General features: G+C 38.3%; 1 protein-coding gene across 2 annotated transcripts in view; it reads left to right on the top strand.

Moving 5' to 3' along the window:
- CYTH3 (cytohesin 3) overlaps positions 1–25126 on the top strand; it is a 45706-nt gene that overhangs the window by 7095 nt on the left and 13485 nt on the right. The window contains exons 2-5 of one of the 2 annotated variants that reach the window (XM_059484231.1): positions 17656–17738; positions 18340–18404; positions 18817–18883; positions 22945–23063. In XM_059484231.1, coding sequence (XP_059340214.1) covers positions 17656–17738; positions 18340–18404; positions 18817–18883; positions 22945–23063 — 334 coding nt within the window. Of the gene's footprint in view, positions 1–17621; positions 17739–18339; positions 18405–18816; positions 18884–22944; positions 23064–25126 lie in introns of those variants that run through there. The other variant, XM_059484230.1, reaches the window with a different exon arrangement.

Raw genomic sequence — 25126 nt, 5'->3', positions numbered from 1 at the left:
TGGAACCTTGGGAAATAAATCTAAATCATAATCTCATCTAGGATTTGAAGGTGTTTTGATTTAATTTTTCAACAGCTTGGCATTCTTAGTGTGGTTTTAGTGATTAGCCTCATTTTCAGGTGTTTATTATAGAAAAGTTGTCTTATACCATTTGTATAGAAGAACTGAAACTGATTCTGTTACTTAGCAGCATAATGGAAATTGTCCCAGTGAGGATATCTTTTGTTGATTTTACTAACAATTCTTCTCAATTTCATAAGAAAATTCTTCAACGAGAATCTAAGATTGGTCCATTTGTGAAAGTTGAATCTGAATTCAGACCTAGCTTTTGCTGTCATGCCCAAGGGGTTGGTTGGATTTTTTAATGTAAGTTCTTAATAAAAAAGGAGAAACCAGTGTTGATTTTTTAAATGAAATATGTTGAGTGTCTTAAGGAAACAAAAAAGCTGTGTGAAAATTCTGAAGTGTGAGTCTGCTCATCTCAGGGTATGGAAGAAGCTGACAGTTACTGTGGGAATTAGTTTTGGTGGCTCTTCTATCCAGCTGCTAGTTCTCACACAGCTTGTAGGAACATCTTCTGCTTAGGCAAATGAGATGGAAATTGAGTGCTGTGCAAGGTGTACTTTGGCAGAAGGAGCTGATGGGTAGGAAAACAAATGTGGCCAATGTCTCTTGTGCTCACTCTTGTTCTCACACACATGCATGCACAAAAAAAGACTGAAAAAATTAGCATATGCAAGTAAGGGAGCTGCCTCACACTGTTTTCTCTAAGAACTGTGAGATGTAATCTCTTAATGAGTCACCTCTAAGGTTTTTATACAACTGCCTCATTAGTGTAACTTCTAGAATGCAGATTTTAATTTTTTTGTTTTAATATCTGATTCATATTGCAAAATACTATTGATGCTGTTTTCTTGTTGAATTCCAAGTATTCAAGAGTCTATTTGCTGTTACATTTTTGCTTTCATGTACTGTAGATATCATGTTCCTTAATAAGGTCCTTGTTTAGCTCTCAATCAGTGTTGTCTGTAGAGTCAAATTCTGACATAAACAAATCCCATTGCCTCACTTACAAGGGAGGGGGAATTCTCAAAAGGGGTATTTGTAGTTGCATTAGCTACTAAAAAATAAGGAATTATGGTTGCTTGAGGCAGTGTTTCTTATATTCAGCAGTCAGATTCCAAGTAAGTTTTTTTCTTTTTTGTGTTTCTTACTCAAGTAAGTTTGTTCCTAATGAACTTCCTGCCCAGTCATTCTGTTGCACCGAGGAGGAATTTTCCCACCAGGCCCTGTACTCTGAGTACAGCTTCGACCACTTGCAAATGAAATTTCTGAATTTGTAAAGCTGCTGCATATTTTTGTTCTGCTATTGTAGCTGCCCAGCCAGGGCATGTGGAGGAACGTTGTTTTCCCAGGAAGTTGAGGTTAAACCACAGTGGCTGTAAGAGGAGATGGTGGCTCTGTTGAGCAGAAACTCCATTCCTGGGGAAGAACTTTGCAAGTTCTATACATTCATTCTGTGACCATGAACTCCTCATGTGTACAGTACAGGGCTGGCTCCTGCCCAGGACCATTCTCAGTGTTTCTGGAGAGACCAGGGGGAGCTGGGCCCTCTCTTGTGTGTGTGCAAACCCTGCCTGCTGGTGGGCCATTGTAGCACATCTGTGAGTAGATCTCTGGGCTTCACTGTATGAAATCTCACAGTGCTTTGTGGTTCCCCCTTTACATTTTTCATATTTTTGGTTCCATTTTAAAATGTTTTTTCTTTTAACTGAAAGGGTTCTGCTTGGTACCCACCCAAAACAAGCACTTTGTTTGCCTTCAAGAGCCTTTATTGGGTTGAAATAATCCTTCCTATAATCTTATATTTTGTAAACCCGGTATATACTAATTGGGGAAAACTCACTTTACATTTGGCATCTGTCATGTAAATACATAAATGAGTGGTCCTTATTATGGAAGAATATGCTCACAGACTCAAAAGCAACTGTGTTACTTTACTTTTTATTTTACTTCCTCTTCTGCTATTCTGTTTTGACCTGCTATACCCTTTTAGTCATTAAAATTATCATATCATGTAGTAGCAGCATTTTAAAGCAGCATCCAACTTTCATCTGGGGACAGGGAGAGTATCTCGTGCTCGTGTTCCCACCATCTCTTATCAGTGGTGCTGCTGTCATCCCTGATTTGCAGTTTGCAGATGAACCATTTTGTAATTGGAAGTTGATACTGGTAGCCAAGGCTAGTCAAAGTTTAGAGAATTGGCTCCTATGTGTAGGAACACATTTGCAGTCATAGAAGGGAGAGATTAAAAAGTTCCAGGTATATGGGAGTAGTTTATTCTTTGTGTAGATGTTGCTGATTAATTCGGTAATCTCAGAATTGTGGGAATCTCAGGCTGAGTCTGAAGCCTGTGTTCTGTGTATTGTGTGTGATCAGCCTTTCCAGGCAGCTGACATTTCAGTTTGCTGTACATGTTTTAGCAAGCATAGATGAATGGAGCATATGGATTTGATTATTTTTTTGGCTATAGGAAGTGGATTTTTGTGCATTAAATATAGTAACTTTCTTTTTTTAAATATCTGAGCGGAAACTTCCCCACTCCCAGTGATTTTTTTTTTGAAGAATACATGTAACTTTCTTCACTCTCATTTTGTGCAATGTAAGCTGGAAAGACTGCAGTGTTTTCAGTCTTGGTCTTGTACCAATAAATGACATAGTATCACATGAATGTTTTAAAAGATTAGGTGATATTTTATAAGAGCAAGCATAAAAAAAAGACTGGTCAAGTCGTTCCGCTGTGAATTCACTGATACTCACAGTAAAGAGAATATGCATTATGGTATTGTTTCTATTTGTCTAAAAAGTTATTTATTTTCCTTTTGTATCTTCTACCTGAGTAAGTAAGCTTAGAAAAGTAACATGTTATGAAGGGGAAAAGTTGGGTGAAATTGGTAATCCAAATTAAATACAAATAATACTCTCAAGTTTATAGAGCCTGTGGGTGGGTGGACTTGGCAGATCAATCCGTTGTGGTATGTTAGACTTGAAAGAGCATATGGAGATGATTATTTTCTGGCATTTCGTAGTAAAAGTTTTTGAAGAAGGAAGTTTTAATTTCTTTTAATTTATTTTTTTTTTTTTTTAGAAATGAGGTAAAAAATAGGAAGAATAACACCTTTCACATTGAGTAGTAAAATAGTTTGCTGTAACAGCATACAAAAAACCAGTTTATTTGAAGGTAAGCTGCTAAAAGAAATTCTCCTACTGTTTTCCTATTGGCTGTCTTGTTTTCTGAAGGCAGCCAAAGATCCAGTGCAGCTGGGGCTAATACAGGACCCAGCTGTAACTTTTTTATTGTTGTTCAGATGTCCGGTGATGGTCAGATCTAAGTTATTGTGTGGAAATTCAGTAAAGGAAAAGGGTAGGGTGGGAAAAAAGTGACTCTCCATAAAAGTATTCCAGTAAAAGCAACAGGAACTAGGAGTATCCATTTCAGAGCTCTGCCATAAATCCCATCCTGAAATACTTAAACGCCTTCAGATTTTGCTGTAGACTTGAAGTCATTTAAGAGTTTTTGGTTAATTTTTTAAACAGAAATGAATTGCTTGGAATGGGAAGGTGCCTGTTCTTTCAAATTATTTAATGGAAGAAGATGCTGTTTTCTCATCCACAGTACAAGGTTTTTAGTTTCTTTGCTCTCTTTACAGTATTGGTGCAGTATATAATGCTACAACGTGGAGTAGATCAACAGGTTTGGTTTTATGAATTTCACTTATGCTGTGTTTCGCTAGTTTTTGTTTTACAGATCCTAAGGATGTAAGAAGGGGAGAAGCCTAATATATTTCTATAGAATTTGGTTTGCCTTCGGTATATTTGGTGCTTCCAACTCTGTAGTTTCGGTATCTACTTCCCTTCCAAATCTTCATTCTGAACTTAACTTGCTGAGGAAGTCCCTCAAATAGCTGCCTGAATTTCAGAGTTCTTTTACTGTTACTCCAAGCCTTTAATTTTGACTGTCATTACTCAATCAGTTTGTAATTACACTTCTCTAATTTAAGAAGTTTAATAACAATAGTATACAAATGATAAGTTCTGATTGACTGAAAGATACTTCAAATACTGTAAATTATATCCATCAATACTGACAGTGACATGAATTTTAAAACATAATTACTGTCTCAAACATAACCTGGATTCTGCATTTCTTTCCATGTGCCTTAATTGGCTGTTGATATTAATTTTTTGAGGAAAAAGAAAAAAGAATGGATGAAGATTTGTAGTGGGTCTGTTGGCTCTGGGATAGCCTGGCATTTTGCCCCTCAGTGCTAGAACAGAACAGCAACAACAACTTATTTTCCTTCCTGAGCAAGTAGGAGCTGATCTCTGGCTTCAGAATGGAAGTGAAATGTGGACAAACTCTGTGCTTAGAAGGCAGAACTCTTCTAACACAAACCAACTGCTATGCAAAAACATCTGTGATGTCCTTCTTTTGCATACAATAATTTAAATTAATACCATGCAAATAATTTGCTTTACCCTTTTTTTTGGACATTTGCAGGGATTAAATAACCAGTATTACATGGTTATTACATTAATTCTTGTTTAGTAAGAATGGTAGTCAGAGTTCTTTTCTCCCAATTTTTAAAGGCTATGTTCTTTATGTGAATTGTGAAGAGCCTAAAGAAATCTCTCAGTTAATTGTTTTCTTGAAATTCAGGTCAACTTCCAGTGCATTTTGCAAAATTGGTTTTATGTAGACTCTGCCAATGTCAAAGACCATTAAAATACAGCAACTAGAATGAGAAACTTGGCTTACAGATTTGCTTTAGGATATTTTGGCTGTATTCATGACACACTATAAGGAAAATCAAGAAAATATTTGTGGCTTGAGAATAAAATCTGCCAGCTAAGTTGAAGGAAGTAGTATGAAAATGTCTTGCATCTTGGAGAGGGAGAGAACACTGCACTGCAACTCCTACTGTATTGTGCTTTTCTCTGGAGCTCATATGGACTTAGGAGATCTGATTTTCTAATGTGATGGGAGAACATCAAAAGGTCCTTCTCACATTGGAGAAATAATAGTACAACAATTCTAGCCAAGTTTTGGCTTTTCACTACCTCGTTTTACATTTTGAATAAAGGGTTTCCTGCTGAACAAACACATGTTAGTCTGATAGCATTTTCCTGTATTTGAATTGTGAACAGTCCAATGACTCCAAAAAGTGTATGTTGAAGTAGATACAGGGTTTTAGCATAGAATATGTGCATACAATAAATCTATTCAACTAATCAGTCTGCTTCCTTTCTCTCCCACCCCCTTACAGCTGGAAGTTCATCAGCTTCTGGTACTATATCTAGCTTCCTCTGGAGACTTTCTGGGGTAGAGTTAACAGGCATTGGTGAACAATGTTGTGATTATGTTCTGTGGGTCTGTATAAGTTGTCATTTTCCATTGCTGCTGTTTCTAATGGAAAATATGTCATCTATTTAGTACGAGCATATTATGGGTACTGTGCAAAGTTGCATGCTGCAGGGTTTAGTGGAAGCATGTACATCATCATTAAATCACTGTAAAGTATTTCTAGATTTCATTAGTGACCAGTTTGGCATGTAAAATGGAAAATTTATGGTAAGGTTTTATTTATTTTAAGTAAGTTCTTAGCTAGGATAACACAGGATGGCTGGACTTTCAAAGTTAGTTCATAATTAATTATGCTTTGAGGTTCTTCAGTGTATTTCAAGACATTGCTTTGAGGTACAAAGAATGTGGAAGAATTCAAAAAAAGAAAAACTAGATGCTTCCAGTTGTCACAGAAGCTGTGAACTTCATGACAAAATATTTGCAATCAGATCTAGTGGAATTTAATAGCTTGATTAAAAACTGTTATAATTTATTTTTGTTGACCTTTTTTCTTTAAGGACCACAATGTAGTTTTTCAGAAGCAGCTTCTGGTCATTTGGAGATCCTGGTTAACCATCTGCAGGATCAGTTAAGTATGGCACTTAGGTGTTCTGCTTGAGCTTCAAATGCTTCAACAAAATTTCAAGATCCACTTTATTAAGACATGTAAAAATGTAGAATAGATGCTATGATTGAAGAACCTTTTAGAAGTAGTTTCTGTATGATTTTCAAGTGAAGTGTAGACTGCTGCCTGTGCAGATGTAAGTCAGAATTATTGGAGACAAAACCTGGGCTTAATAGTGCCACTTCTTTTATTACTAACCACTTCTTTCAGTGTTCAGGAAATCATTAAAACAATGAAGAGTTTACCTGTGGATGGTGTTCTCCAGGTGGTTTGTACTCACTGCTGCTGTCCATGTCTGTGGTACACAGAAGAATTTCTGAACTGCACTAGAAGTTTTCCCACTGTTCACTATGTCAGCTGTGGTGGAGCTGCAAACACTGGTGCTGCAGACTGCTGAACAGAAGTTACAGCTTGGTATTTCTGGCTGCCCTAAGGCAAGTTTAGGATAATTGCAAGTATGTTAATGTGAGTCAGATTTTTTCAGTCTTACACAAAGTTTGTCTTTGTATAATGAAAGCTTGTGCCAGGTAGAGCCCTGCTCTGAAGGCTCTGCCTCTTTGGAAGGGTGTTTAGCAGAGGCTACTTCTGACCACACTGTGAATGGAACTGGTATGTGCAGGTGAAAAATCAGGATTTGCTCTCGGTTTTACCCATTTAGGAAGTGATATCTTTTATTGTTACCTTTTGTGTCATGTTGAGGGGTTACAGAACTAAAACACGTAGTCCTACTTAATTGTTTCCTAATCAACAAAAATACTTAGTGTTTGAGCATGATGGGATGAAGTGGAAATCTTAGAAAAAATGTTTATTATTAGGAGCAGTGGGAACTGGTGGACTTAAAAACAAGATTGAGGGTTAAATCCCAGTTAGTTCCTTATGTTTTCAGGGAAAATGCTGAGACTCAGAGACACTGAGAATAATAAAACTAAATTGCTTAGATCTTTGAAGTTGTATGGATGTGATTTTTTTTTTTCTTGTTAGGTACTTAGCTGAGAAAAAATGACTAAGTTACTTGAAAATAAAGTACAAAAGATTATGTGTTCAGATTATTTTTCACTGATCTCTGGAAGGAATGCAGTGATTTTGCCAGTAAGGGGCAGAGAAAACAGCTTAGAAAGGGCAATGTAATATTTCAGCAGATTTAGTTGAAACAGTTGGGGGAAGTTTAAATGGAAGAATGTATTTATTCAAATGAGTTTTTTGATCAGAATGCCAGGAGGTCTGCCTGGAGTATGAAAAACCTTTCTTTTTGTAACATAGAACTTATGTCTGTACTTAGAAGAATTTCAGCAGATGTTGAATGTGCTCTATTTTGGAAGCATGGTGAGGCAGATTTGGTGTGACTGCTGATGGGCTTTTGCCAAGCAAAAAATGAGAGACCAGGGGTTTGACCTTACAGTAAGTGGATCCATCCAACAGACTTGTTATCAGTGGGCCAGATAAAAAGCTCTTTTGTATCTGAGTTAGTGACCTGTCAAGCTAATTGTTTCATGGTGTGATGGCAAGCAACAATTCACAAAAGCTATGTGTATTCTTTTCTGAGGAATCTGAAAATGTTTCACAGTCTTAAATGAAGCTTTGCTATTCCCTCACCAACAAATCCATGAGTAAATTCCTGACTCTCTCTGTGGCCTCTCAGACTTCAGGCAATGTGACCAATGGGCCTGTTGATGTAATAATATGAAACTGGAGCATTTCAAGCCTAAGACAGCCAAGCAGCAAGGTACTGTATTAGCTGTAGTGCATTTCTCTCCCAGTACTGCAGCTCAGTGGTTTCCACAGCAGGTACCACGGTTACTTTTTTTAGAGGAGACTGCAGGAATATCAGAGGCTTACACAACATCGGACACCACATTGTGCAGAGTTGTGCATCCTGGAATCTGTCTTGTTTTGGGTGAATATGAGTGCTGCTCAAGCAGTTACTTGATAGATGAGCAGTCCTGTGTGGCTCTCCATAGCTGTCTTTGGAGACATTCCTCAGGGAAGGAAGATTGCTTTCAAATCCGGCTCCACCTCCTTCACTGTGCAACCGATCTTGGAAAATGAATAAATAGAAAGCTTCTGCAATAAATACTGTTCTGAAATCTAACTCCAGAACTGTGTCAGGCAGGGATGGGGGAAGGGGAAAAATCAACTTTGCCTTGCTTTTTCTGAAAATTGGATTGTGTGCTTTAGAAACAGCTGGCAATCCTAAGTAACGGCTAATGCTCCTCACTAATGAGTGCAGTGCTGTGAGCAGATCCCTCATTGCCAAGGGTAGATGTTACTGGAAATTTGTGACAGAAAGACTGTCTGAGCCCAGCTGTTTTGCTGGGAACACCGTAGGTCTGATGAGCTGTGCCTGAATATTGAGCAGGATTTGGGGGTATTGCTGGCAGCTGACCACAGGCTCTGGGCTCCAGGACCCCCCTGCAGCTGCTCAGCGACATTCCTGTCAATTTTCCAGGCTGCTCCTCGAAATGGATCTGACAGGAATGTCTGCTACTACTCTGGTGTGTTTGCTTTGCAAGTCTATTTTCCAAGATCTATCCTAGGAAAAAATGTAGGTACCTGCCAGCCAGCCACTTCCTCTTCCTCAGGAGGGGAAACACAGCCCTTCTGTGAGGGTAAAGCTGAAACACGTTACAGTCTTATTCTTTTTTCCTTCTCATGCCATTTCAAAAGCCAAAGGAATCAGTGTTTTTGTTTGCCTGTTCCTCACGAAGAATGTGATGAAATGACCTCTGCTTTCAGGAGGAATTGCCCCATTCTTTGTCTGAGTTGCTTGGATCCTGGAGCTGAAAGGAGTCCAGGTTGGCGACATGACATGTCTGGTTAGTCCAGTTGTTCACAGGGACTTCTGGGAGTCATGTACCAGTGGGAGATGAAGGGTCCCTCCTCTCCTTTTCATCCACACATACTCCTTGGGATGGCTGGGAGAAAAAGTCCTCTCCTGACTGACAAGGAAAAGAATTTGACAGAGGAGTATTTGCTCTTTCCCTGTCAGTAGTTTAAGCTTTGTCTCACACTCTGCAGAGCTGCTGGGAGTCATCCCAAACGTGCTGAAGTGACCACAGAACCAAATCCTGAGCAGTGCTGCAGTACTTCAGTCTGTCCAGCTTCCCAGTCTGAATGGGCTCCCACTTGTTCCTCCCATTTTCCATCTGCAGTCTGAGCAGGTCTCTCTCCTGTGCTGGTCATCTGAAGACTTGCTTAAAGATAAAGTATTTTTAAATTCCTGTCAGTGTTGTCTGTATGCTTGGCTCAATCAGAAGTGAGCCGTGCTGTCATAGGAATTAGTCATGGGACCATCCAGTCCCTTTCCACCCAGTTCTTTGTATAATTCTGTCTAGTAATACACTGCAGTTGTATTGGGCAAAACCATAAATGCCCCAAGTTAAAAGGCACATCTTGCTTCTGTTGTGTAGCTTAAAAGGTCTTACTTGTGGAAAGCTATTGCATCTACACATTTTAAATTCAGAATTTTCTCTTTTTGCTGCAGGCAAGCAAAACCCACTGCTCTTTTGCTGCCCTTTCTTTGCTCTGTAGTGAATGAGGGGTTTCAGCTAAAGACATGATATCTCTAATGTGACACATAGCTGTGCTGTGCATAGTTGGCATGGTGATCTGTTCCTTTCACCTCCTATATAGTGTTGAGGGGGAGCCCTGATTTCCTTCCCAAGACTCCCACTTGAAAAGTGGCTGTTGTTCTGCATTGCCAGTGGATACATAATGTGCTATCAGCTGCTATCCATGATCTCCCCACGTGTTATTGCTGCATCATCCTTTTCCTCAGGGGGTGCTAAAATTTTTTGTGACCTGAATCTTGCCATGAAAGTGTACTAAAGAAATTCAGAATTTGCAGACTCTGTAAAGACTAAATTTGTGTTAATGCATACTATAAATAAAATGTACTATAAGCAAAGGCTTTCAAATGCAAACATCAGAGAAAATTTGTTTGATTTCAGCTATGGCACTACCTAAGTTCCCCATTTGTTTCTCCAGTTTTGCACATACAAATGCTCCACAGAGAGAAAATGATTACTGAGCTTTCCCGAAATTATTTATCTGAGATTCTGCCTTGCAGCATACATAATGAGGAGGGGAAAAAAAATTCTTTCTGTTTGACAGTATTTTGTTGGTTTGATGCAGTGTAAAGAAAAAGCTTGAGGCCACTTCATTTTGGAGGATTGATATCTGTATTTATATTGGTGGTATTACTACACAAGGCTGATTCAGATCACCCTTCCTCATTATTTGCTGTGCAGAAAAGAAATCAGAGGCAATCATTTTGTTAAAAAACTGAAAGCAGAGTAAGAGAATTTTAAGGCGGTATAGATGCCCCACTGTCCCTAAGGCAGCAGGACAACACAAGACTGTGTAATTTTACTTACAGTGCTTGGCACTGCACAGCATTGCATTTGTCCCACATTACTTCAGTGTTACTGTTTTCCACGTTGGAAGGGGACTGTGGTGTTTAGATGTGATAATGTGACAGTGTGTAGCTGTAACACTGAAATCAGAATGGTGATTCACCAGGATTCCTGAATAGTAATTGGTAACTGATGCTGGTGGAGGCACATGTTATGTTGGATAGTATTTCCTGTATCTGTGCTAATCTGTTCATAGCCCTCTCTGAAACACACACAGTGTGGCCAACATCTCCTTTTTTGATTTCCACATTAGCTGGCATAAAATTTTTCTGCACTTCTTAAATATGCATGGATATGCATATTTTAACACTTTATATTATTAATGCAAGTATTAATGTATTTGGGTAAGAGACTTAAAATGTTAAGTTAAACTCAGCTTTCTTTTCATATTCAGTAATTTGTATTTACATATTTTTGAAAGAAAAGTTGGCCTAGAAGCATCTTCTGATCTTGAAGCAAGAGTGGAGTGACTTCAAAAGAAAAATGCTTCTGAAAGGAAATCCATGCTTATCTATTATTAATATCAGGTTGAACTACTTTTAGTATTTAGAGAATACAGCCTGTAAGGGTGGGGTTTTGGGGCTGAGCTAAGCTGGTTTTAGGGCTGGCTGACCTCAAGGGGGGTTGCTGTCCCCTGTACCTTTGTGCTGCCAGGAATTTGTGCTGTGCCTGTTTTGTTGTCTTGGGCAATTCTGAGGTCCCTTGGTGAAACCATTTGTCCTGCTGAATTGGGGAAAGGAACAACTCAGAAACAACAGGGTCCAGGCACTGAATGGCAGAGCAGTGCAGGAACACAGAGGAGCCAACTCTACCTGTGAAATCTTGCTCACACCTTGTCCCTGTGTGTTTTCTTCTTTCTCCCCAAGTGATGCTCCTTTATGTGATTGGAAGTGGTTCTTTCATTTAGTTGCTACAAAACATTTGGTTTCCTAATGGAAATGCATAAAAACATTGAAATAAGACACACTATTGAATTAAAGGAGGTCAGTATAATATAATCATGACCTTCAACACTGCCTGCTCATGAAAATAAAGAGCATGGGCAGTAAAAAAAATATATACTCATTACTTAAACACACCCTGCTTTCTAATGGCCACCATCTGTGTCAGAGGCCTAATTAGGAGCTGAAAAGCAAGGGAGGTGGCTGTGCAGTTTCTGTGGAGGGTATCTGTATCTGCCTGTCTCAGTGGGTGTATCTGTGCAGGAGGGTGAGGATGGGAAGTTGCTGTGGGCTCCTCTCTGTGCTTTGGTGCTGTTAACAAGGGCAGCCCATGGCTCCAGGGCAGGATTAGCAGCTCATGCAGAGCTCTGGAAGCCTCTCCAGTGCCGTTCCCCTGCACAGCTGTTGGTGCTCTGTTCCCTGCTCACAGTGTGTAAAACACATCTGCTCTGGCTGCTGCCTCCTCTGCCTTTTGTACTCCATAGACAGAAACAGCTGCAGGTACCATGGCAGGGCTTGTCACTTGTGATATCTGAACTAAGATGGTTTTTGGGAGGCAGGTAAAATTTTCCCTCCCTCCAAATCAGTGTTAACTGGACCTTGATTTTGCACAATTTTGCAGCTGCCTGCTTTCTGCTTGACTAGAGACTAACACTTTAACAAATTATATAAGGCTATTTCTGGCCAGAACAAAAACAGTCTTGCATTATTGGAAGTAATTCTTATGGACTATAAGAAATACTGTTTGTTTTTTAGAAGAGATGATTTCACGCTTGATGGTACTGTCACCCTGCTGGACCTTTTCTATATAGAACAAAAAATGTATTTCATATTTCCAATTTTTATTCTTTTGTCTGTTTTACAGAAACCTACACAAATATGTACCACTGATATAATAAACCTGCTTTGCAGCAGAAGTAAAAGGAAAAAATCTTGAAGGTGTAGCAGGTCAGAGGGAAACTATTTCCTCTAAAATCCTGAAAATGTATTTTTATGTGGTAATAATATTCATATTTTCAGGGTTTCCCCTCTCCTATTATTAGAAGCACAAAATGATAATATCTTTATTGTAACTTTCCTGCAAAGTATGCACTTATCCTAAAGAAAAAAAAATGTTTTCAGGAACATCTTGTAGTGGTGTGTGATTTCCAGCAGCTGAACAATGAGAATGATGGATGTGCGTTGGAGGTTCTCTTCTGGGTTTGGCCACTAATGTGATTTCTGGCCACAGAGTCCCTTGTGATTGAAAACTCAGAATAACTCTGCCAGCCATGGATTCTGTCCTAGATTCCTCATACCACCAACTGGTGATTTTTTTGTGTGTGAAAGGATATTGTGTACAGGATTATTTCCCCCCTTAATGGCAGTGCCATTGCTCCTATGCTGGAACGTGCTCAGCAGTGACTAAACAGCAGATTCCCACAGTAAGGTAGTGAAGGGAGCAGCCAAATCCAGCTGGTTTTACTGGTGGAATTTCGTGTAGATTCAGTTTGTTTCTGCACTCTGAAGTGAATCTATTCAGAAGGATGTCCTCCTACGAAAACTTCTATGGAATTTTTAATAGCCAGAAGTGGTTGGAGCATTGTTTATACATCTTGTCTGAAAGCTGGAAAATGTTCCTCTAATCGAGTTTTAAAAAAGGGAACATGTAGGGGGAAAGGAAGAGAGAACAGCCTGAGAATATCCGTTGAGGCAAATGTTCTGAGACAATCAGATTTGTTCTCAGAGATGAATGTATATTATTTTAAAGGCCAGAAGAAACATGTCTACTGATTTTGTGTATGAGTAAGGAAAGGTTTGTTTAGTTTAAAGCCTTGCATTGTGTAAATATCTTTACACTTGCAAGATGTTTCAACTGCAGCAAAATTAAATTCCATCTAATTGTTTTTTGCTTGGAATGCAAATATTGGAGACCTCTAATTTTGGACTGACACAGAAGAAGGAAAATGTTTATCTTTATGAAACCAAGAAGTTAGCTGAGCAATGAGAGTCAGGGTGTTGTATTGCTTTGTAAGTGGGGTTACAGAATTAGTGTTTAGCCTGTGTTAGATATTGTTAGATGTTTGCTTTCTGCTGGTTGTGGATATTTTACTGTGTCCTCTCGGGAGACTGAAGTCAGTTGAGGAGTCAAATGGGATTGCTTTAGACTTTGGCTGGTGACTGGCAATTAAAGGCTAGTGAGTGAATTTAAACAAAGGAGTTTTGCTTATTGCTAGAGAGGTAGAAAAGATTTAAATTTTACTACTGAGAAGGAGGATGATATCATGATTATGGACTTGGAAAGTACTGGGTTTCTGTTTCATATTATGGGATTTGCTCCTGGTTTTCACTACCTAACCTGTGGGAAATTTCTCTGCAAGCTGATCTGTTGCAGTTCTTTCTCAATCTCTAAACGTTTTGAGTTTTTTGGTACTTGCTAGCTCAAACATGATTCATGTTGAGAGTTGTGGGATAATGCTTTTCTTTGGATATTGTACTTGGGTTGTCCTTAGTGGAGAATACTTAACCAAGTGACATCACAACTGATGCACAATACACTGATTTCTGTGGCGAGATGCAGTTTGTTTGTTTTCCCCAGCATGGTGTAGTAAACAGAACTATATTAAAAGTGTGTTCCATTAAGTGTTGCATTACAGATGTTCATTTAATTACATATAGTTCACTTACAGGAATTGAATTTTATTGGCCAAGTTGGAATATATTAAATATTTTTCTGGTTTTTTTTCTGTTGGTAGTAGGAGTAGTATTGCAACATATATGGTGTTGTGTTTTTCTTTCTGTTTGTCCAAGAATTTAATTTGTATTTTCAACAACTGTATTCCTCATGAATAAAATATCTGTAGTATATTGACTTTCTATTTAGTAGTACCTGAAGGTCTGAAGTTGTAGAAAAAGGAGATGCTCTCCCTGTAAGCTAAAAGATTTCACAGAAATGACTTATATTAGGACATTGTCTTTATTTAAAGATTAGAAGATAGCATGAAAGAATGCTGCAGCTGTAGCTTGTTCACTGTACTGAAATGCTTTTGTTCTTTTTTAGTATTTAAATGTTCATGCTAACTCCTCCCATCCTGTCTACTTTGTGTTTAGATTGGTGAGAGAAAAAAAACCACGCAGAACTGACTCAGAGAGGACGGCTAGAAAATTTGTTTTACAGAACAAATACATCATACATGCTCCCTGAGTTATTTTGTGTGGAGGATTATGTGAACACAGGGGTGAAAGAGAAGTGTTTGCTGGAGGCAGAAGGGTGGCCTTGGGAGGGGTCTTGCCAGGGCAGATAATCTCTTACCATGTACCTGCAGTGTTTGCTTGGGACTGTGAAGAAATTTAAACCACCATGGTGTTACCCTCCTATGTTAATATTTCAAAAGCCTTAATGGAAATACAGAAATAGTGTTAGCCTTTGTTTTAAGACACAGAGTTGAAACAGCAGGCTCAACAGCCATGAAGTCCCAGGGCCCCCTGGAGCAGGCACCTTACAGGCTGTGATGCCACATGAAATCTCTTCAGAAACTTTTTCTGGGTGCATTGAGTTTCCCACTGATACATTTTCTACAGCATAAAGAGCAGCACTGGAGGAGGGAGGCAGTGATAGAAACCAGTAGAAGGATTGTAATGAGCAAACATCTTCAGTATCACACAGAGGCCAGTTCATGTGAGTACAGGACTGTGCCCTTGGGAGTGATCCTGGTGAGTCACACATCCCTCTGTGCTGGTAGTGTGAGGGGAAGAAAAATCCTGTCTATGCCCAGAGTTTCTAGAAGTTGAGCAGTCCTGTAACTCCCACTCAGTTGTATCCTGACTCTTTTACTGTTGTCAAAAGATACTGAAATATTTTGGCTCTGATATTTAAATGCCATTGTTTAAAGATGTTGCATTAATGTCTAGTTTTATATAAGTCTTCTCCAAGTGCAGAATCTTCTTTTCCAGCAGACTGCTTGTCTTGTATGTGGCAGATAAATACTTGATGTTATTCCCTAATGCAAAATGTCATCTGACTCCATTTAGCTTTTTTCCTTTCTGTCTAACAGCATCATTAATTATACTGTGAGGCTTGTCTCTACTGTGGCTGTGATCAGAGGAAAGGAAAATACAGCAGACAGTATTTGGGTGCTGTAGGAAAACACTGAGGTGTTTGATTTCTCTTTTTTTGTTGGTTGCTTGAGCACAGAAAACTGTTACAATTCGTGTTGATTCCAAAAAAGCCATTTCAGTCGTTCCAGATATTCCAGACCTGTCCCAAGGAGCCTTCACTGCATGGTGGAGTAAGGGAGAGGAACCTGCAGTACCACTCACTGGTGTGCAGATTTGGGAAGGGCTCATGGTAGTGGCTAATCCAGAGGCTTTGTTACTCAGCTTGAAGAAAAAGCAACGCCATCTATGAGTTCTAAATATTTATTGCTTCAAGATGATTTTCTCTTTGAGGTTTGATTACTATTTCCAGTTGCCAATGAAGGTGACAGTTACCAAATTGTCTTGCTTCAGCACACAGTTAAAAATTTAGCATCTCTTACTTGTACTGCTACTGTAAAGCTGCAGTGTAATTTCAGTACTGCAGAAATGGTTTAAGGATCTCAGAGTGTGCTTCCTAACTAAGAGAGTGATTATATATGGTTTGCCTTTTTATAATCAATATTGGGTAGCAGTATTAATTTTTTTTTTGTCAGTTAACTAGTTGGAATATTTGTGGTGTATTTATGTACACTGTGTACATTAATTCTCTGTGGTATAGGATCTTGTATTTATAAGGTTTGATGCAAAAAGAATCCTGCCACTGTTCACATGCAAGAGATTTTTAGGAGTGGGTGGCTTTCTGATGAGGAGAGTAAGCAGGTAAACATACTGAAGTCTGGTATTTGTTCAACAGAAGACTGTCATTTCCTAAACTGAAAGTAATTTAATCATGTTTGTATCTGGAGTAGTTAAATGAAATCATTTGCCATAATTACTTCTTGTCTAACAAGGTCTGTTGCCATTTGGAGTTTGTTATGATTCGGATCCTAAAAGGAAAGGAGCTTAACCAGTGGATGTTGAAATAATCAATATATTTCATTATTAGGATTCAAACAGTAGCTCTGTTCCAAATGTGTGTTTAAAGCTCTCCTCTCAAGATGAACTTTTCTTTGTAATTCTGTTGCTACAGTCTGTTATGTGTGTATAGGACATAAAAGAGTGGCCTTGACCTTCCCAAATGAGTACATTTGTTGTGTGTTGCTCTTACAGATCTTATTAATTACTTTTGGTGTTCCATTTTACTGAGCTGGAAGGAAAAGCTGTTCTATAATTAAGGAGCTATTCCCAAGAAAGTGGGTAGCATTAGAACTGTTATTACAGGATTGCTGCACAGGAGGTGAATATTTGTAGTTGATGTCTAATGCTGTACAAATGAGCAGAAGTAATCTCTGTCCAAAGAAGTTTCTTGCTGGGGAACATCTGATGTTCAAGAAAAGCAGTGGTTTTATGCTGATGATTTTTGGTCTTTGCTGTTGTTAGACAGAGACACAGGGTGAGGGCAGGATGAGTGACAGACACACATTTGCACCGTCAGTAGCAACTGATTTTTATCAGCAGGGTCATATATTTCATTTAGCATGGCCAATAAGAGACCTAAAATTGAATTAAATACTACAGACTCACCTAAAAGATGTTATACAAAGCCCATGTTTGTGTTAGATAACTGATTTTGCTGCTGTACTTGTGTGTCCTACTGCTGGGAGGTATTTGGTTTTGGGTTGTACCTGCCTGCATCTCTGTCTCCAAAGCAGCCAAATGAAGGGGCTCTGCTGGCATTAGGGGATGTCTGAATTCAGCACCAGAATACACATCTTGTGTAGAGCATTGGCTGTTCTTTGGTTTTTTTCCCTGGAAGATAATTAATTTACATGTAGAATTTTGGTATGTTACTTATGTAATATAATTATATCCAGCTTGAATTTGGCAATTAAGCTGTAGAACCAAATCTTGCCGCATCATATGATAAGAAGAATCCTTTAATTGTCTGTTTTTCTTTTGAAAGATAGATTCTGTCCATAGTCATTCATTCAATTACCTTACTTAGGATTTTTATAAAGCAGATTACAAATATATTAGATTTAGATTTCATTTATGTTGTTTATTTTGATTTGGTTTTGGGTTTTTTTCCTGAAAATGATGTAAAAGAAATGTCCTGATGTTTCATATGAGGTTATTTTTCCCAATCAGTTTAATGAGTTTTATGTGTAATGATGAGGTATCAAATGCTAAAAAATTGTACATTTTGCTCCATTCCAGTGCCTGATGATCTCTCCTTGGAAGAAAGAGAAGAGCTTTTAAATATTCGTCGCAGGAAAAAAGAATTGATTGATGATATTGAGGTAATTGATTTACTGTAAAGATCCTTAGAAGACTCCTTCAGTAGATTAAGTTACAGACCTAAGCTGCAGACTTAAATATGAATTTCAGGATTTCAGGTAATGGTTTTAAAAGTATATAAAAGACTTAAACAAATACTTCTAATAGTGAGCAGGGTTTATGCATCATGTGTGTGCTTTAAAAAAGATTAACTTCTGAATTTACGTAATGCAATATGTGCAGATGTCCACATTTTTTTTTGTGTAATCAAAAACTCATTAAACAGCAGATTTGCATCCAGGATAGGAGTGAGCGGGAAGTGTGGGTAAAGAAATCTTATTAATTGATAATGGCAGCTTGGTCTGGGTAAAGAAATCTTATTCATTGATAATGGTCTTGGTGCTCTGGGATAAGCACACACAGAGAGTGCAGGTTCATGTGTTTAAGTCATTCAGTTGTGATAAAATCTTTTAATACCTAAGGAAGCCCTAAGATTGTTCACTTCTCTTCAGGCAAATAACAAATATTAGACAATAAAACCTAATAGATAATATTATTATATGATAGATGATTTCAAAAGATGTTCTAATGTAGGTTAATGTATTGTCCTTCTTTCTTTTACAGAGATTAAAATTTGAAATTGCTGAGGTTATGACTGAAATTGATAATCTGACTAGTGTAGAAGAAAGGTAAGTAATGCCAACATATGGACATGATTCAGTAAGACCTTGGAACAGGTCTTCCAGGAACAGCAAGTAAAAATACCTTTCCCATGCTAAACAAATGATGGATTACCTTTATTTAATCTGTTATAAAGCCTGACTTTATCCCATGCAGATGTGTCATTTGTTTGGCTAGAGAATATGTTGGATAGAGTGTAATATTTACTGTCCTGTGGATAAGGATATGGGTCTCTGAAGCTGCAATTCCTTAAAGGAGTTGAAAATTGTATCATAATTTTCTCCATTATGAAAAGTGAATGTCTTAATTTTGTAGTAGAAAATACAAAGTAGCCACAACAAATTAAAAGCTCATCTAGAATCTTTTTGTAAAAGAGTGACTGGTAAGTGCTTGTTGTTTCTTCATTGTCTCCATATGTAGCAAAACTACACAAAGAAATAAGCAAATAGCCATGGGAAGGAAGAAATTCAACATGGACCCGAAGAAGGTAAAGATTTTTTTTTCACTTGTCAGAAATCAAGTCTCTGCTTGTAGTGTGACCAATGACAAATACTTCTATGGCTTTTTAAAGAAATATTTCTGATAATGTAAGCTCATAGGCTTTGTTTGCATGTCGTGGAACACACTGAGCAGAGGGTTAAATTGGAAGCAGCCATCAGGTCAGGTGCCAGCTGTGTGCTTCTTTCACTTAAACAAACCCTTGATACTGGAGGTTACTTATCAACAACCAAATATGCCAGGTATTGATTGACCTGGCTGCTTTGTACCTGACAGAGGTATTCTATGTTGATATGTTAAATATAATTAAATTTGTTTTTCATGTGTTGTTGTTAGTGAGGCCATACTTCTTTTTCTTTAATGCTCTCCTATTTTATCTTTCAAAATACTTTGCCATATTTTTTGTTTTCATGCAGACTTTTATATTTTGATATCTAAAGCCTGTTTCTGAAAAAGGCACGTGTGAACATCTGTATTTTTGTTCACACATCTATAGATACAGATGTGTACCTATCTGACTTGTACAAGCTTGGTTACCAGTTTCAAGGAGTCTGCTCTGCATGTAGCCAGGAAGTAATGCAGTTCTTTCTGGAGTGCCTCTCCGTTTCTTAAATAGTTGTTAATTTTCTGGAAGATCTGGGGACCTGCACATTCTCTTCCAGACTTCCCCTGCAATGTTTAAAAGAGCTTCTTTGACATATTTGACCTTTTGCCTTTGCTTTTCATATTTCATCTTCCTTGCTTTGTTTTATTGTCCTCTATTGTTTGTCATTGAGATTCCATTTTGAATTTGTGAAGAGTATTCTTTAAGGTCTTCTTGGAAATTATTTAGTGTTTGTTTTTCTGTGATCTTGACATGTTTTCTTTCCAGCTGTATTGAATTCAGTTACATTTTGGTGGCTTTTCTGAAACGTTCCAAGTACAGTGTGGCTTCTGTTCTTCAGACAGTTTCCAGTTTGCCAGAAATTCTCAAGTACAAGAAGCCTTTCTAAAATGCTGGCCATGTCTTTTATTTTCCATTTTGGTGACTACTTAACTTCTGTTCTATTGAGGGCAGAATACCCCCAAATATCCTGGTAGTTTCCTGTGGTCCTCCAGCTCTTTCAAGTCCTAGAAGTTTGTGGCAAAGTCACAGGATGATGTCAGATGCTTTCATTCCAGCATTAACTATTTTTTGTTATGGTTCTTACTGGATGGAATTATTTCTATAAATAGATGCTGTGGCCACGTTGCTACTGTAACATAATTTAAATGTGGTGAACAGCCTCAGAGCAGTAATTTCTCAATAGTGCCTGTGCTCAGTGGTGCTGCAGTAGCTGTCTGCTCTAAAGCTGTGGTGTTGCTTGCAGCTGCTGCATTAAGTTCCAGACAGCTGAAGTGTGTAAACATCCTTGTGGTGCTGGGAAAAACTACCTGGGGTTCACTGGGAAAAGGATATTTTTCATTCAGGAACAGGAGGGAAGATGCTGTCTGGATTTAAGAATGTCAAAGAACTGGGGTAATAATACTTGGGTTGAACCCACCAAGTTTCTTCCTTTAAAACCAGGTAACAAAGGTCTGGTATTTTCATATTAGCAGGAGCACAGTGAGGTAATTTTCTTTTATCATTTCTATTTGAAGACACCATTACACATTCATGAGTGTGTGTAGAGCAATTCTCCCTTGCCCCCTCTGAAAATAAGTGTGTGTGATGCACTTCCAGGATGTGTACCTGGGAGTTTGGCTTTGGTAAGCTCCTGTGGGAAGGGCTGTAATGGTGAAGTTTGTAAAACACTTCAAAAATCCCTGTGCAGAGACAAAGTTGTGCTGGAAATTCACCATGCTGAAGTTGGTACTGCCTGTGTTGGGCCCAGGAAATGAATTCTCTGTGACAAAGGCAGGGTTTAAGTAACTGCAAAATTTATAATTGAGTTACTGGACAAGAGATGAAATTCAAAGCAGATTTCATTGCAGTGATGTAAAATAAGAAATAAATCCATGCAATATTTGTAGTGAATATTGAAAATATCTGTGGCAATGAGTTTTGTGTGGGTAAGTTAAACTAGTACAGCTGTCATCTGTCTCCTGTCAGTCTACAGAAAGAAAATTTGCATCAAGACAAAAGATAGTGTAGGAGGTGGGGGTTTGCTTGGCCTATTTTGCCATTTATTCCAGACACTGAAGTTGTTGTCTCAGACAAATTACTTTTCCTGTCTGTTTGACTTCTGGTTCTTTTAACATCTTAGGAATAATTAAAAAAAATTCAGGAAAAGGAAAATTAAATTGATTTTTTCAATATGGGAAAGTGTCTGCTTCTGTGCACAGAAATTTGTTTTCAATACTTCAATCCTGTCCATTATCAGTAACTTGTACAATTCCAAAAAACCTATTCAGATCCATCTGTTTATACCAAGCATGAATTATATGGTCCAGGTGTTGAACCAAGGGAATCTGCTGTTTCTGATGTCAGAGGAGAGATTCTCTTTTGATTTTCAGAGATGAAAGCTTTTTGAATAACTTGGGATGGGAGAAAGCACTATGTTTTGTTGTCAAATATTGTACAAGTAAGCTTTGAAGGGATCAGTTCTGAGGCAAGCTCAGCAATTTCTGGTTCAAGATATAATGGATATATTCTTTGCAAAGAAATCATGTCTGTTGTGAAATGACTTATCAAAATATTAAGTTGTCAGAGTACCAGCCTGGCATCGAAATTTTTCAGATGATGATGAAATTGTTCTGAGAGAATTACATACCAGACTTTCTAAAAAAAGCTTCAAGCTTTATAACATCACAGTTTACTTTCCCTGTTAAATTGGGTCAGAAAACTGACCTTTTTTGTCAAGCAGGTAATAATTTCATTATTAAAAACTTGAATTAATCAAACAGAAGGATAATAATGCTTTTGACTGTTACTAGAGGGCCATCTATGCTTTATTAAAAAAATGAGATTTTTTTTCAGTTGTCATGAAATAAATAATACTCCACTTGCAGAAATTGAAAAACTAGAATTCTTGAAAGTCTGAAATAGTCTAGTAGAGGATATTAGTGATAATTTATTAACCTCTTTTGTACGTATTTGGAATCCAAGGCATTAAGGCTACCTAAAGTTTCCATTTCTACTTTAACAACAGGCTGTTGTTAGGATTGGAAGAAATGAGCAGGAGTAGCAGCATCTGTGCTGGGGTCTGTGGGCTGAACAGAGGATGGTTCTCTCTGCATGAGCTGCTCAGTGTCAGATCCCTCCCATCCTTTCCATAATCTCTGTGTAACTCAGTCTCCTTTCTTTGCCACTTTCCAGAGAAGTCTCTGGGTTTCCCTGGTTTGTGCCAGTTGTAGGGCAGTAATTTATGGAGGAGTAGGAGTCCAAGTACCCTCTGAGGGACAGGGTAAGACTCTCCACCTGCCTTTGGTAGCAGCTGACTGAGCAGCCCTTTGTGAGTAGTGTAGCTCAGTCCTTTGTGAATAGTTTAGTTCCAGCACAACCAGAATTCACTGATAATCCCAATGTCAGCATCAACTCTTTTAAACCGGTTTCAGTATCTTCAGCTGTGACTTCCTGCTGCAAGTAGTGGCTTGATGTATTGGGTTGCAGTTTGTAGATTATACCAGATGCTTGATTTTGTGTCATGGTGGTAATTAAGTAGTTTCTGTGTACCTCTTCATTACATGATTTTGCAGATTACAGCTCTGCAGACATTGATGCAATGTTGGGAACAGGCCAGCTCACACATTAGCTCCAAAGAGCAATGTGCAGTCATTATTCAATTAATATTTGATCTTTCAAATCAAATATTGAAGGTTGACGGATTCAAACTGCCACCTAGTACTTCTAGCCTTAAAAATGTGTTTTCATTTTCATCTTAAAACCAGTACTAAATATTGCTCATCTAACTGAAAAACATTGTTTACCATTTTATTAAAAGAAATAAAAATCTGTAGGTAATGTAACTGTTAATGTGCTATGTGTATGTCTGTGTCAGTATATTAATACCAAATGTTATGAGTGATATTTACTTAAATGCTTATGGAAGAAGACATAACATCCCTTTTCCTCTGGAATTGCTCTCCTAGGGAATACAGTTTCTGATAGAAAATGACCTCCTGCACAACACTGCAGAAGACATTGCACAGTTCCTTTATAAAGGAGAAGGATTAAATAAAACGGTAATTGGAGATTACCTTGGTGAAAGGTAAAGTAAAAATATTGAAACTTTGCTCTTGAGCTTACAAAGCACTTTCACAGGTTTTGGGTAGTTTCTCTTCACAGGCTGCAGGAGAGAGCTGCTCAAGTTCTCTGAGATCCATAAAAGCTACAGTGGGGATGTAAAACTGCTACAGTATTGTGTTAGCTTGTTATTTCTATATGGGTACATCATGCAATGATAATTAACTATAATTTAGTATTTTGAGTAAACCAAAACATTTGTCTGTAGCACAGAATTCAATACCATGAGCTTTTGGAATGTCTGAGAGTTGTGTTGCAACACTCCTGGTAACTCTTAGTATTGTGTCCTGAGGAGGAGTGATTTACAGTCAGTAATAATAGGACTGTAAAGAAATTACTTATTCGAACAGGTATTTCCTGGGACAGTAGCTCCAGCAGGTTTTGGTGTTGTCATTTCCCTGCACACACACGTCCCATTGCTCAGCAGGTGTCTCCAAGGGCAGCTGCACCCTGTCCTTATCAGCCCTGCTACAATCAACATGCAGTGTGAATATTTATGCACACAGTTGCAAAACCCAGTCAGAATGCAAATACCTTCCATTGCTGTGCAACCCAGGAATTGGTTTTAAAAGGCAGCTGAGGGAGGCAGGAGTGCAGAGGGTTGGAGTGTGTGCATGGACGTGCTGGCCCATGGTCAGTGCCACCTCAGGAGCTCTCAGAGGGACTCATTTGGGATGTGCTCCTGTGCTGCTGGCTTGTGCAGGTCCCTTCTGAGACACTCCTCAGGCTGGTTCCAGCAGCAGCTGCGTGGTTTTTGCTCAGCAGTTTCCTCTTGGCTTTCATAGGTTCAGTCAAAGTTTTTACTATAATATGAGCATTTTGAAAATAGATCTTTGTTATGAAGTCTCTATGCAGAATATGTAGACATGTCAACGGTTTTTATACAACAGAATTATGTCTGAGGAAATTCTCTCCTGCTTTGCCATCCCCTCTCAGGGGCCCATCATAAATTACTTCTGTATTCTCGCTAAATATAGCTGAGGACAAGACCAGGTTAATCAACAGACTGAAATATTTATATAACGTTCTGCCATAAAGAGATAGAATCTATATTACTGACTTTTATAGTCTTAAAGCACTCAGCAAGCTGAGAAAAATGAATGGTGTAATGGAATAAGGTAACACTTAAAAATATAGCAAAAATTATAATAAATAAGGGATGAATTGCATCCTAAAAAAAGACTTAAGGTTTCTTTCTGTGTGGGTAAATATTCACTTCTTTTTTAAAGTGGCTTTCTGGAGCATTTTATTATTTGTCTTGTGTCTTTGGAGGTGTACCCAGCACAAGTACTGCATGCCTATAAACAAAATAAAATTTGCTTTAAGCAAAAACAAACCCCTCTGGAGTGCTCTCTTTTATTACACTCTCATGCCACTTCATTGGAAAGCAGGTGCCCCGTTGAATTGTGCATTGCTAAATTTGATGAGAATTGCTTGGATTTGCTGAGAGAACTGGTGTGTTTTTCTGTAAACAATGTAGGAGCATGCCAATGAATGAACAGTTGGTTTTAGGGTATTTACTCCTGAGTTGCAGGTTAGTCTGACTGTGCAGTTAGTCAGCAGAGCAGCAGATCATTCCTGGTGGGTGCACACCTTTCTATTTTTGGGTGAGGCTGATACACAACATTCTGTCTTGGTGAGGTATTTAAAGCACACCCTGAGGATTATAAACCTTTATTCTTCTGGCACAGGAACTCACTGATGGTTTGGGCCAAGCTCTGTCCATTCACATAGTTTTGTGTTCATGACATCTTTAAATGTTAGTTTTGAATTTAAACATCCTTGTACCAAACAAAGCATGATTTGGCTCATGATTTGCGTACTACTGTAAGAGATGGTGAGAGGAAGCCCTTTCAGAACCTCTTCTGATTTTAGTTAACTTTGTTCTACCAGTTCTTGGGAATGGAGTAAGAGTACAGTACATGCTAAGCAGCTCTTTTCAAAAGCTGTTCTTTTTCTTGGATGCAATCAATAGAAGCATTTTTGTTTCTTATCTTTGTATATAAATTAAGATACTGCTTCAATATT

Source organism: Ammospiza nelsoni, chromosome 17, assembly GCF_027579445.1.
Source record: "Ammospiza nelsoni isolate bAmmNel1 chromosome 17, bAmmNel1.pri, whole genome shotgun sequence".
Lineage (NCBI taxonomy): Eukaryota > Metazoa > Chordata > Aves > Passeriformes > Passerellidae > Ammospiza > Ammospiza nelsoni.
This window is presented reverse-complemented; position numbering and strand designations above follow the sequence as displayed.